Below are 14,321 nucleotides of genomic sequence, written 5' to 3'. Positions count from 1 at the left end.
ACAGAATGAGAAATTCGCTTTAGTTAGTACGTCAACAAACCTGATTTTTTAATGCAAATAATGGCTAAATTCTAGCAGTCTAGTCCTACAATTGTCTTTGCTTCGATGTACTTGAATGGGAAAAGTAAAGTCCCCCGTTATTTTGTCAAAATCTACCTCTTTGTGGTTTCAAATTGGCATGTATTTTAGTAGTTAAAGCTTGGAGGTACCAGCTGCAATGTGTTGTTCATTCAGTTTATTAAATCTTGGCGAACAACCAGTTTCTGGATGTTTTCTGCCCAAACCAAGTCTCCCATGACAGTAAACTGCACGGTAAGCATGACACAATAATCAGAGTTTAAGCGAGCATAAGAAATGTAAACACAGCACTAATGCAATGTAATGCTCCGGTTACTTACCTGTAATCTTCATTACTCCGAGTATAGTCTTCCTTGCCACATGAGTTCCCATCCCTCCCGCCCTGTCTGGCTATCGGCTTCATGTTATGCTTGGTAGTTTCAGGCTGTGGGTTTGGGCCGGCCCGTCTCTTATAGAGGGCAGGTGTGTAATGGTCGGCCATATTGGGAAGGGATGGGAGGCATGGGAGGCTGACTTTTTTGCTTTGGAGGGTTCTGGTGTGGAGCTGAAGCTCACTTTGTTAGTCATGTGGCGAGGAAGACTAACGAGGAGGTAATGCTGGTGGGCTGGACACGGTGGAACAAAGAGTGTAAACTGTGGAGGACAAAGGAGTAGTGTCCACCGGGGCCACCCTTACATCTGAATCAGCTAGAGGCGAAAGGGGGAACTTGTGGGATTCAGGCAGTGTGTGTGAGCCTATGCCAGATAACAGCACGGAAGAGTTTGTAGAAAAGTTTATGAAGGTGCAAGGTCAATTTCTTGCCATTATTTGGCAGTGACGTAAGAGCACAGATCCCAGGCTGCCCGGAGGGCATCAAACAGGCAAGACTTGTCGTTGCTGCGCTACTTATCTACACTGAGCCTACACTGTTCTGCGACATCACAGCGATGCAAAATTGCATTAAAGACTTTTAGTGACATAAAGAAGTTACTGTGGGATCCCAGGTTGAAATATAACTTCGTTTTTGTTTAATGGAGCCCACTATATATCTCCAGGTTGTGAAAGTTGTGGAGGAGTATGTGGGATGGATTATTCGTGCATTCTTCCTAGATCACACCTGAGGTGTATAAAGGACATGGAAGAAGAACCAGACACTATGGTGAGAACAAATGGCTTTTATTCTGAGGTCCCAGGTCTCCTAGAACTAAGAGGTGTGAGTTGGTTCTCACCATGGTTCCACATATCCAAGATGGGCGACCAACCTGTTGGACTGTGGGTGTGCTTGGTTTCATTGCGGGCCGCATGCTAACTTTGGTTAGTATGTATAGACTCCTTGTAGACGAGCCAGATGTCTACAAGGAAGTAAGTAGGTAATGACAGGAATTTCTAGTACACAATTTATATGCAAAACCATTTTAACACCACATCACTGACGTGTACCTGGATTGGTCAACGTCCTTTTTAAAAGTCAAATGAAGTCTATGAAGACGGGTGTGGTGGAATGTATGAAGACTGCTGCACCTTTGGGGGAAACAGTACATGTATTATACTACTACTCATTATTTAACATCACATATTGCCGTAGGACCCAGCAGCATAGCGTGGGTTGCAGCGACAGGGGCAGGGCAAGTATCCTTCCACTCTTCTTTTAAAATTCTGTGCCCCTACGAATGCCGCTGCACCGCCAAGAATGCCCCTACAAATGTTGTGCCCGAGGCAACCGCCCTTGTGGCCCCACCCACGCTACGCCACATTCTAGGAGTCGCTAGACTCTCAGTGTGATAATTTTATATCCAAAACAATTGATGCTACTGGATCAGTAATTCTAGGATGCACAACTACCACAATATTCAAACTCTTCTTCTGCGGAATGTAGACATCACCTGGGGTCTAGAAGTTGTGACGTTGATTTCCACGGGTGGTTCTGGAGTTCCAGACCCTTTTCTTGAGACACATTCTGCAAAGTTTGACCTCGTGATCTGTGTCCCAAGAAAAAAGATGCGCAATAATGCCTGTGTAATTGCCACATTTGTTGTGTTACAATTTAGAGTCGAAACTCCTGTTACACACAATCCTTTACTACAGCCACACTTTGAATAAAGCACTTACTACTGAACGCCGGGACCTTTCAGACGCCATCCCATTAAGCTTAATAATCTGATTTGTGTTAGTGAAATGAAGTAGGTGTTTGGGCTTGAATTTGAATGTAAGTCCCAGTGTCCTATGGCCTGATATCTGAGTTCTACAAGACCGTCATCTGTAAACACCACAGCTCGTGGGTATCTAAGAGGAAGAAGTGGGGGAGGGGTACCAGCATCCATCACTTAGGAGCCATTAGGACTGTAAATGCATCTAAGTCACTGCAAAGGCCTTCTCCTCTGGAAACGCTGAGCCAGTTTGGGTGCAGGGTCACTTCATGTCTCTAATAGAGTATAGGGAGGCAGTTTGCATAAAGATTAATTAATCCATAACATTTCAGAAAAGAAAGCTTGGCAGTCAGGGAGCGTACTGAGGGCCTTTGTGTAACTTGATTGTTTTATTTAATTACCTTTTCATTTTAGGTTAGGTTAATCTAAAATACGCACATCTTGCACACATTTCTCCTGTAAAACAATCCGTATAAATGCCTAAGCAACTGGAACGAGTTTATATGAACTGTTTTTAAAAGGATGTTAACATTATAATTACAGTGATGCTCGCATCTAATGATGTCATCCCCAGCTGTCCATTTTTTAAACCTCCCAATATATGTTTTATCTACCAGGGCTTAATCGGGGTAGCATTGCAAATTTAAAATACAAAAAAAAACCACACAAATAAGTTTCAGGGCATGGGCACGATCTCTGTAATGTTCTTCGGGGTTTCTCGCTAAGCCAAGCAAAAAAAAAAGGTTTCTCACCCAAAAAAATCTTACTTCCATGAATCCAGAAGCCCGTCGAGTCTCCTTCATGTTAACAGAGTCATAGGCAATAAATGCAGCCCAAAGTCCAGCACAGGGCTGTGGATTACATGGTCATATTCTGTGCAATACTACCTTTTGGGGACAAGATTACACCCTGAAACTGAGGCTAAGACAGAAAGTAGCTGAGGATGGCCCTGTGGCTGTTACTGCGACACCACACTTGCAGCCCTGCTTCCTTTTTACAGATTTACGAGTTATGAGTGATATCGGCAGGTTTGATGTCATAGGGCTCAAAGCCTAGGTTTCCACTGAACTACCCCCTCCCTTAGTAGGCCTAAAAAACACAGGGGCATATTTGCAACAGGCGGCGATAATTATCGCTGACCTTGTATACCGCATTTTTTTCTACCGCTGGAATATTTCGCCAGGCTAGCATTGTATTAACAACGCATAGCACCATGGCGATGTATATTCCAGTGATAGCACCCTTTTCCATGGAACATCGCTGGTTTTCCAGCGATGTTCCATGTAAAACGGCAATATGCTTGATGATATGACCCTGTGGTCGTATCACATGAATCCACCTCCCATGTTAGGTATGCCTTACTCAGGAATTTAATAGACGTTAAATTCCTACGTTAAGGCATACTTAGCGCAATTAAAATAATCGCTTCCCTGCATTGTAAATATTGCGAAGCTGCCTTCGCGATATTTACCCATGTTGTTTCCACAGACACACCCACTTTGCATCTCATTAGCGATGCGAAGTTAGGCGTGCTGGAAACGGGAGCAAAATCAGCAAAACACGCAATAGCGTGTTTTTGCTGATAAGGCGATAAAATTATCGCCGCTTTGCGGCCGAAAACGGCCGCAAAAGCGGCAATAATTTTCTATCGCAGCATTGTTAATATGCCCCATAGGGCGGTGCAAGTCAAGGGTATCTGTGCACTAGGCTCGGACATACATAGGATGCAGTATTGATGTGAGCTGTCAAAGAGCTGCTGCAAGACCCAAACATTCCGAACTATAAATATACACTTAGTTTCTGTGGGGAATTCAGGGCTCACACTTGGTAGACTGGTACATACAGCAACTTCTTCCTCAGAGAAAATGCATGTGTACATATGCAGCAAGTAGTCAGGAGACTGTGCACCCTCCAGCCACAGCAGCAAAGTTCTTCAGGGCCAAGTAGGCCTCAGATGTAGGACTTAGACCTTCCGTAGGCTTGTACGTCAGCGAGAATATGACACCAACAGGAAAGAAACAATTATGTGGAACACTTTCAAGACAGAGCAGGAGTCAGCTTTCTCCAGTCCTCATTCAGGCCGTAAGGAATTATCCAAAGCAGCAGTCAAGGACACATGTTATCCTCTTCAACTCCAGGCAGGTTCTCTTCTTAGAATTCCTCAAGGAAGGTTTTTTATATGACGAGTAAGCTGCTCAGTCATTGGTGATGAGGCCTAGCCAATTCGATTACAGTTCCCAGGCTTTCCTCTCGCATTAGTGCATGCTCCTGGTGTATGCTGTGTGTTGGACCTGGCCCTTTTTTGCAGGGTCACACTTACATGTTTGCCTTCTGTTACTGAACCCATTTGTGTCTGTATTAGGGCTCTGTTCATTTGTTTCCCCTGCTAACCAGTGGAATAGTGCTTGTTGTCTCACACTGAAACATGGTACAATTGGCATATACCTGATTGGTACCTTTTAACTTACTTGTATACACCTAGTAAATGGTTCTACATGTACCCAGAGCCTGTAAATGTAATGCTACTAGTTGACCTGCAGCACTTATTGTGCCACCCAAACAGCACTTTAACACATGTCTCAGGACTTCCACGGAACCATTTAGAACAGTTTAAACTACCATTAAGACCTGGCAAAATTAACCAATAATTTGCCAGGCCTAAACCTTCCTTTTAATACTCCTAAGTCACCCCTAAAGTTGCTCTAATGGTTTATAGGGCAAGGTGCATTGTATTTAAAAAGTATGACGTGTGTTTTAATTTTACACATTCTGGCAGTGAAACACTCCTAAAGTTGTTTCTCACTGTTGTAAGGCCTGCCTCTCCCTTGACTAACATGGGGTATTATATTTAATACATTCTATTTTTAGATTGGGAACAGATAGAGATATACTGTTTACACTCGAATGATTGTAATTTAAGATCCGCTGTTATGGTAAAGTCAGATTTTTAAGTTACAATTAAAAAAATCCACTTTAAGAATGTTGCATTTTCTTGTCTCAACAAACTCTGACTTCCTCCAGTACCCTGGATCACATGACTGTAAATGGCTCTACTGCTAGAGTTTGTGTATTGGCTCCAAGTGACACAGAGGAGTCTTAGGTATAGACAGATTAGCCTGTCCTGACAGGATGACTTCAAAGGTCCTGGCCTACAGCACACACAAAGGAACCTGCCATGCTGACTGCAAAGGAAGGTTGGCCGTGCTTGCCTTAATCACAGGCTACTCAGAATGACTCCAAGAGTCAGTTGACTGGCCTCCTGTGTGAGCTACAGGGTCAAACAAGCTTCAAAGGCCTGCCTACATCTGGCCAGCTGACCAGCTGTAACTGGAACTCCCTGGAAATGCCTAAGCACTACTGCTGGCCTCTGCTGGAATGAGTCCTGACTCCTGCAAGAAGAAAAGGTGAAACTTCTGAAGTTGGAAGTCCTCATAACCACAAATGTGCCGGTCTGTACCCAAACTCTGCCTCTTCCAAAGACTACAACGCAAACCTCTGATGAGATCTGCTCTTCATGCCAGCGTTGACCACTTACGACGCACAGCAGCGCAAGACCTGCACTTCACACTACAGAAACAACCATCCACGACTCTCAATCTGCTCTTCATTCCGAAAGTTATCTCTTCGCAGTATCCTCCAACGTGTATGGAACTCTTCATGTCAGACTTGAGACGGTAACTTTTCAGCAGGACTAACGAGGTCACTATATCCAAACTAGTCAACCATTCTGCAATTGTGGCTTTACCCCAGTCTAGCGAGGCCAGTTGATCTTGAGTGGTGCGTTTTGCTTCTAGGTGCTGTTTTCACTTAAAAACCTCAAAATTATGTCTGGTTCAACTGATTAAATTGTTGTCATCCTTGTATCATTGCATTTATTCAAATTTGCTTTGGAATTTTCCATGTGTTTTGTAAATACCTGGCACATTGCTCCTAAGTTAAGCCTGACTGCTTTTGTGCCAAGCTACTGAAGGGTTATGCACAGGTTAATTTAGTGATCTTTGAGGATCACCCTGACAAGGTTTGTGGTTGTTGCTTGAATGGGAATTCTACGCCACTTAACCAATAACCCAATTCCCCACACTGTGCAGCAACAAACCTGTCCCATTGTTGCATGCTTCAAAAATCCAAAACAGTTTCATTTCTCAGTTGTGTAGCATGCTCCCTTGTATACCTATCCAACCCATGATCGGTTCGCTCCACTGGACATCCAAGAAAACCTACCTTGAGCCAATACTAGGCTCAGGCTGCCTGTATAGCCAGGCTCTGTGTCTCCTGGCTCTCTCCTGTCAAAGGTAAATCTGTTACTATAATGATTTCCAGCACAATTATTTATCTTAATAATCTCTTAGGGGCTTCCTCTCTCACACTCTAGGGCTTTTGAAGATGCCCTTTGAAGTTGGAGTTGACACAAAGATGCCACAAAGGTGCCAGTGGGTTGTGATCACAGATATGTATATGCCTTTTGAAATGCATGCCAGCTGAACTCAGTCAGAATATATTTCAAAACTGTTAAAAATGTATTAAAAACAAAGAATGTTGCTTTACCTATTTTCTTGTATGCCTCTGTCCAGCATGAGCTGTGCATTTAGTTTTTGCAGCACTTTGTTATGAAAACTTACAAATGTAATATTTTGTGACAGTTTACACAGAAGAAATTATCTGCAGCACATGGACTGATATAAAAAATGCACATATTCTAAAACCAAATATATTCAGTCCCTTCTGCACTACCTAATTGCACTGGGAACACTGCCAGGCAAAGATGTCTATTGCACAAGAGTCCATGCTACTTACAGTGCTTACAGTGGTCGTGAGTGCAACGGACATGTGCATACATTTGTTGCGCCCCAGGGCACTTCAGTGTTACAGAAGGGGCTGCAGATGCTTATGTGGGCCATTTAGACAGATAGCGCCATAGCACATAGAGCTCTGGCGCTACCTTAAGCAGGCATTCCCTCTATGGCATGGGGGCTCAATCACACGCTACAGCCTTACAGTATTATGGAGACCGGCAGAAAGGCAAAGAGGTCGTCTGGAGACTGATTGTGCACCATAAAGGGATTGTGAAGTGTGGCCCATGAGGGCGGTTCTTTGGAGAGAGAAAAGGTGGTTCCAGGACCTCCTCAGACATCCCAAAGCAAGCAAGCACAGTCACAACACCCCATGCATGGGATTTCTGTCCCCTTGAAAGTGTAGGCCTTTTGTCATCAGCAATTTCAAAGAGGATCCGACTACTTCAAACAGCGGGTCCATCCTTTCCCTATGCACTACCCTGTAGGCAGTGTATATTCGCTACAGCCTTGGGGACAGTAAATTAACAGTAATAGGACGCACTATCTCTGTTTGCGACCTGTGCCCCAATTTGCAGTTGCGCCTTAACGCAAACAGGGACGGTGCACCCTATTGGTAATAAGGCTCCAGGAATGTTATTCCAATTATTTAAACACCATAATGCTTTTCTTTTTTAATGATAGTTCGGGTTTGAAAGTGTGGTGCTCCTGTAAAATGAAGCCTTCTAGCCACAATACAGGACGGCCTCCATATGGTGCAACACACTAGTAGATAGGAATACATGTAAATCAGGGCCAGATGTACAACCCATCCATTTTGTGAGTCGCAAATTGCAATGTATTGCGACTCACAATTTGTGACTTGCAAAATGGAATGTACAACAGAGTCTCAAACAATCTTTGCGATTTCGGATGGGGTCACAAATGACCTGCCTTATCAGTATTCATGAGGCAGGTCGCATTTTTGGCCAGCACTCACAGGGATGGTGGCCTGCTGTGGTCAGCAGACCACCATATCTGTGACTGCTTTTTAAATAAAGCATTTATTTTTATTGCAGCCCGTTTTACTCAAAGGAAAGTAGGAGGAATTTAAAACGGTGAGTGTTTTGCGACCGCAATTGCGGTCGCAAAATAATGGTACATACAAGTGCGACTCGATATTAGGAAGGGATGCCCTTGGCACGCCCCTTCCTAATAGCGACTTGCAAACACTAAAACAGCATTTGTACATACCACTACCCTTTTTTGCCCTCGCAAACGGGCCGATTTCCCATTTGTGACCACAAAAACCGGTCGTACAACTGGCCCTCAGTGTTTTGGAACTGTTGCACCCTGGAAGCAAATCACGTAGGAATTTAAGACTGTGCATGTTTGCTACATTTTGGACCTTAAGCACAATGTACTGTGTCATCCCATGCAATTTCTTCTGATCCCTGTACAATAATTTGTGTGTTTTAGGGACATATATTGGGTGCTTCAGTGATGATGCTGGGGAGAGAACTCTGAAGGCAGCTGTGTTCTATGACTTGTGGAAGATGACAGTATCTCACTGCCAAGAGGCCTGCGCTGAAAGGTGAGTTGGGAACAAATAGAACATTTCAGCTTTGAGGTTTCCCTGCAAGGAAAGAGGGCTCAATATTTTGTGGTGCACTAGTGTTCCACAGAATATCATGAGAATCATCGCTATTCACTACATGAACATGTACTGGATTCCATGAGCTGTCTGAGCAGCCTAAAATGTAGAATAATTTACACTAGTGATGTTCCTTCCCACTAACAACATGATTTTACGTATGTACGTGATATTCCTGCAGTAGTTACCATGCTGAAATGCAGCAGGGCGCTGTACGGGGTCAAAGATATAGATACTGTCAATGTGCAAATGGAGAGGTAGCGGGTTAGTGAACTGTGATGACAACATGGTGTGGCGGGTAGCGTTCCTTCAAAAGGTGTCACTGAAATTCTTTCCTGAATTTAAGCGAGGGTAGGGCTAGAATTTGGGGCTCACATCTTTATAGTTTCCATTTAAAGACGCTAGTAACAAAGAGATGCAAATGAATTCCATGTTGTCCTCATTTTTCCGTCAATTTCGAGGTGACTTATAGCCTCTGTTGGAGGTACGTGCAGCATTCGGCTCTTGAGACTGGATAAAGGTAAACTCCCACCTGACCTGCTGTTTATGAATAAGGCATTGTGTTAAAAATGAGTTGTGAATACTGTCAACCAGCAACCACCATCCTAGTCCATGTAATGCACATGCACACCCCAAAATAACCTGTGCTCAACCCCCTGGTAGCTTGGCATTTAGCAGTCGGGCTTAACTTAGAGGCAGTGTGTAAAGTATTTGGGTAAAACTTCAAACAACAAAACAGTGAAAACAACACACAAAAGACCCCACACCAGTTAGAACAATAGAGCTTACTTTAAAGAAAAACAAATAAAAAAACTACAAAAAACCAACAAGTAGAACTGGAGATATTGAATTTTTCAGAGAAAATAGCTCACAAAGTCGCAAGTTCAGGCTGACGGCGATAAAGCTCGCTGAACAATGTACCTTAAATCCTGGTTTGCCGAGAGTTGCCTGTATCCTCGTTGAAGATACATGAGGCAGCTGAGGTGATATGTTGGTTCCGAGATGCAGCGAGGCTGTGATTCAAGGGCCTGGGTCATTGTCGAGGATCTCGTCAGCTGGGTTTGTGATGCTGTTAGAAATAGGGGTCTCTAGTTGGCAGAGATAGGTACCTTTGTCCAAATAGGGACCCTTGCTTCTAGTCAGGGTAATGGGGATACACACTTTAGCTAACCCCTGCTCACCCCCTTGGTAGCTTGGTACGAGCAGACAGGCTTATCCCAAAGGCAATGTGTAACATATTTGTGCCAACACTCACAGTGAAAACACCACAAAATGACACCACACCAGTTTTGAAAAATAAAGTATCTTTAACTAAACTAAACAAGACCAAAAAAAACAAAAATCCAGCATGCACAGTTAAAAATATCACTTTCAAATGGTTTCAAGAACTTGTACCATAGAAAACTATGGATGCGTGACTTTTCACCAAAGTACCTGTAGATGCGTCAAACTTCCAAAGCCAAACAGCCGCAGAGTCTGAAAACAAAGGGATGGGACACTCCTGAGACCTTGAAGAGGCGATGCGACAGTTCTGCGACACGTAGACCACCCGTTGCGTTGAATCCAGTCTGTATGGGGAATGATGCGTCAATTCTTCATGACGGTTCCGGTTTGCTGGTGATGCGTCAGGAAAGCATGCCACACAGGTACGATGCTTGGAAATCTAGGGTACGTCAGCAATCGATGCGGCGGCGTGGAGCGGTACTGCGTCGGTCCTCTTCAACCACGATCCCTCAATGCAGTGATTTTAGCAGTTCTTCACGTTTCTTCTTTTTTCGAGAGCCCAATCAGCAGCAACAACCTCCAGAGGCCCAAAACTGGCACAGGTACCTCAAGGCAGGTCAGAACTCACAACAGCAGAGCTCAAGGGAGCTGGGGGTGAAGTCTTTGTGTCCCTGAGACTTCAGAACAGGAGGCCAGCTCACTTCAGGCCCTTGGAGATCTCCTTCAAGCAGGAGATACAGCACACAACAAAGTCCTTCTCCTGTCCTTCACAGAAACAGCAACTGCAGGCCAACCCCAGACACACAGCAAGGGCAGTACTTTTCCTCAGTCTTTCCAGCTCTTTTCCTTGGCAAAGTTTCCTCTTAATTTCAAGGAATGATCTAAAGTCTGGGGTTTTGGGTCTGATAATTATACCCCAAAATGTATTTGTTCTCTTTGTGCAAGAGGTTCTGAGCCCAGTTCAAACCAGTTCTGGGGGGCACTCTGCAAGTGCACAACAACATCCATTGTCAGTGTGAGCCTTGGCTCCAGACACACAACAGGGGGGCGGAGCCAGCATTGTAAGGCTGGCACAGCCCTATTCAGGTATAGGTGCTACTCCTCCCACCACTCCAAATGCAGATCAGGCCTATTCAGCCTAGTGCTGACTCACCCAGACTCCTAGGGCAGCATTTGATATGCCAGCCCTGGCACACTCAGTGCACTTTACTAGGGACCTACTGGTAAAGCAAATTTGCCAATCAGGGAGAACCAATCACAATATCAATTTAAACAGGGAGCACTTGCACTTTGACACTGATCAGCAGTGGCAAAGTGCCCAAAGCATCTAAGCTAGCAACAATGAAATCCAGCACAGCATCAAACACAGGAGGTAGAGGCAAAAAGTCAGGGAAAACCACGCCAAGGATGCCAGGTCTAACAGATGCAAAGTCCTGCGTCGAGGATGTGGTACGCAGTCAGAGAGAAGCGTCTGTTTCAAAGAGATTTCAGGCTTGGAGCTGGCCCTCGCATCCCTCATAGAGGCTGCCATGGATGAGGGATGCGTGGGCCTGCACTGAGGATGCGCAGTGGCAGATCCACAGATATTGCGGTTTGTGGTGGCGATGCAGGTCTTTGTGGCAAGTTCAATCCATGCAGCAGCGGAGATGCGTCAGTTCTGCATGGGATTGCGACGCACAGCAGAGGAGATGCATTGGTTGCTCTGGATCCATAGAGGCTGATAAAACACCTTAAGCCCACTTCCAATTGTCCGGGGCTGGGTGGCACCACATGGCAGGGTAGACTCACAGATGGCAGAGTCTGGGTGCAAATGCAAGGTTGTTGGAAGCCGGTTATGTCCCTGAGGCCTCCGAACGGAAGGACAGCCAACTAGCCCTGATTCACTCTGGGTTTTGTGTAGACCTGGCCAGAGTTCACAGAGTTCTGCTACGGGAACTCTGCCAAGTGCCAAAAAAACTCTGCCACACTCTGTGGAGTTCCACAAGCGATAGAGTGCAGTAAGTTGCAGTGCCTGTGCTGATTTTTAGCACTTGGAGTTTGTCCCGAGCTGTAAAATCAGAACAAACGGCACCATGCACAGCGCAAGAGGGCGCTGCTTCTTTCTGACGCTCGAGGATATGTCCTACTCGAGCGGCAGCTTCCTCAATGCAATTGACAGGTTTATCAATGCGAGCAATATGCGACCTGTTGCAATTTCCTGCGTTGAGAAATCTCAACAAGAGATGGTCTAGCGCATGATTTTCCTTACTCACGCCTGCCAACTGAACCATTGCGAGCTGAACAAGAAAAAGTACTCTGCTCCACACCACTGTGCAGAGTTGTCAGAACTCCACGCTCTTTTGCCCACTCCACGCAGAACGTGGAGTGGGCAAAACTCTGCAAACTCCTTTGGCAGAGTGGAGTTCATAGCCCGCCCCTAGTTCTGGGTTCAAGAAATGCAGCCCTCTTGAAAGGCGGGGAGCGGTCTGAATAGTAGTAGCCCCCCTTGCATCGTAGGGCTGCATGTTAGGCCCCTACACCTACCCGGATTTAAATGTCATTTTCAGATTAAAGACTAGCGGACCACCCTTCCCTTCGAGGGTTCCACAACGCATGCATGCATTCTGCCTATGCTATGTGAGTGTCAGTAACAGCTCCGGCCAGCTTTGATAAACTGCTCTGATTGGGACTGCAGAGCGAAGAGTGAATGCAAAGTGGCCTCCTGTGATGTTTACTGCGCTGATAATTAAAAATCGTCACCCTCCATTAAGTATGATGCTAGTTTGTACCTGTATTGCATATTTTCAAATTTCGCAAATGTTAATGGCGACAAGAATAAAAGTTCAGATGAATTTATTTATGTTTTCTACTAAGCTCCATGTGTTTCTTACACCTGAGGAGAGCACGCTCTTTCGCCTTAAAATGCAGAATCTGCAGTCCACCTGGGGGAGGAAGACCCCTCATGTCACTGTATGTCCAGTCTACGCGGAGGCGTAACTCAGACCCCCGCCCTCAGGAGCCCCTCAACCCTTGAGGGAGCCCCCATTCAGCCATAGGCCAATGGATAGCTGTGAAATATGGGGGACTCGGGTGGGGCCCTCTTTGCATTCTGCAGAGGGGGGGGGGCGTTATTTTGGGTTACACCCCGTGGTTTAGTGCTGAAGGGATGAAGATTGTTTTTGTAGGGGTGTGAAGTACCCCCGGGTGTGACGTGTGTGCTGAAGAAGAGATGTGCATTAAAGCTGAAGAACACTGCTCTGAAAGCTGTTTGGATGGCTCAGTGTTTAAATTTTTTTTTTTGGGGGGGGGGTCTTTTTTTATTGGATTTTTATAAAGAGAAAAAGGTGAGTAAACATAACAACACCATGGCACAATAAGCATCTAGTCTTTCATTTTTATAATTTCTATTAGAAATGACAATATATTTTCATACGGTGCTTAATGTTATTTCGTTTTATCAAAAAGCTTGACGGCCGTCGTCCTTGAATCTCATTTACTGCTGAGGGAGTTGAACTGTGAAGGAACCCCCTTAGCTCATGCAATACCATGCGAGGCAGCAGCTGCAGCGCCCCCTGCAGGTCTGGCTCATGCCTCTGAGTTCAGGGGGGTCTTTGAAGTGGAAGCTAGCTTTCCTTGCCCCAACTGTATAACGAAGGAGTCCTGGCGCAGACCGAGCGATGGACCCTGGGGTATTCCTACGGCTCAAAGTTTTACTTTCTCTGAAACAATTTTCACAAAGATGCACTCTCAGATGAAAATAGATACCGATTATTTTATGGTATTCATTTAATTATGTCAGACATACTTATTGGAAATAATCTTAAAATATGACAGAGCTCATGAATAAGACTCAAAGCGAGACTCGATTCAGCAAAAAGAAAGGTTTGTTAGAATATTACATCGTAGCTGTCACAGGAATCAAATGCCATACGATGTCACTTCCTGTGATGTTTATGATGTCATGGCGGGGGGTCAAAGGGCATTTAACACATCACTTTACCACTCTGTGATTTTGATAGAATGACATCTCTATTACCTGAATATGACATGTTACAACGCATACTAATACAACGCGTGTCATTACAACGCGGGAATTACTATCTGTAGTCATTCACCACGACCTACCATCACAACGCATACTTTTACCACGGATCTGCCTTTACCATACATGCCATTACAACTCAAAAGCATGCGTGGTGAAGGTATATTCTTGGCAAAAGTATCTAAGGTAATGTTACACTACCCTGCCCTACCATAAACCCTAATTTAGTATCCCTGCACGAACCCCCCTGAGCCCCAATCCTTTCCCTACCCTAAGCCCTAAATCACAACCCCTGCATGACCCCCTCAACCCTCAATAATTTCCTTACCCTAAAACACTACACTGCACGACCCTCCCCCGACCCCTAGTCCTCTCCTTACACTCAAACACTACCCTGCACGACCCCCTCGACCCTACCCTAACCCCTAAAACACTACCATGCATGACC

General features: G+C 45.0%; 1 protein-coding gene across 1 annotated transcript in view; it reads left to right on the top strand.

Annotated features, from left to right (window-relative positions):
* WSCD1 (WSC domain sialate O sulfotransferase 1) overlaps positions 1-14,321 on the top strand; it is a 244,185-nt gene that overhangs the window by 123,719 nt on the left and 106,145 nt on the right. The window contains exon 3 of the mRNA XM_085649909.1: positions 8,454-8,568. Within this exon, the coding sequence (XP_085506035.1) occupies positions 8,454-8,568 (115 nt within the window). The remainder of the gene's footprint in view (positions 1-8,453; positions 8,569-14,321) is intronic.

Source organism: Triturus cristatus, chromosome 3_2, assembly GCF_964204655.1.
Source record: "Triturus cristatus chromosome 3_2, aTriCri1.1, whole genome shotgun sequence".
NCBI lineage: Eukaryota > Metazoa > Chordata > Amphibia > Caudata > Salamandridae > Triturus > Triturus cristatus.
This window is presented reverse-complemented; position numbering and strand designations above follow the sequence as displayed.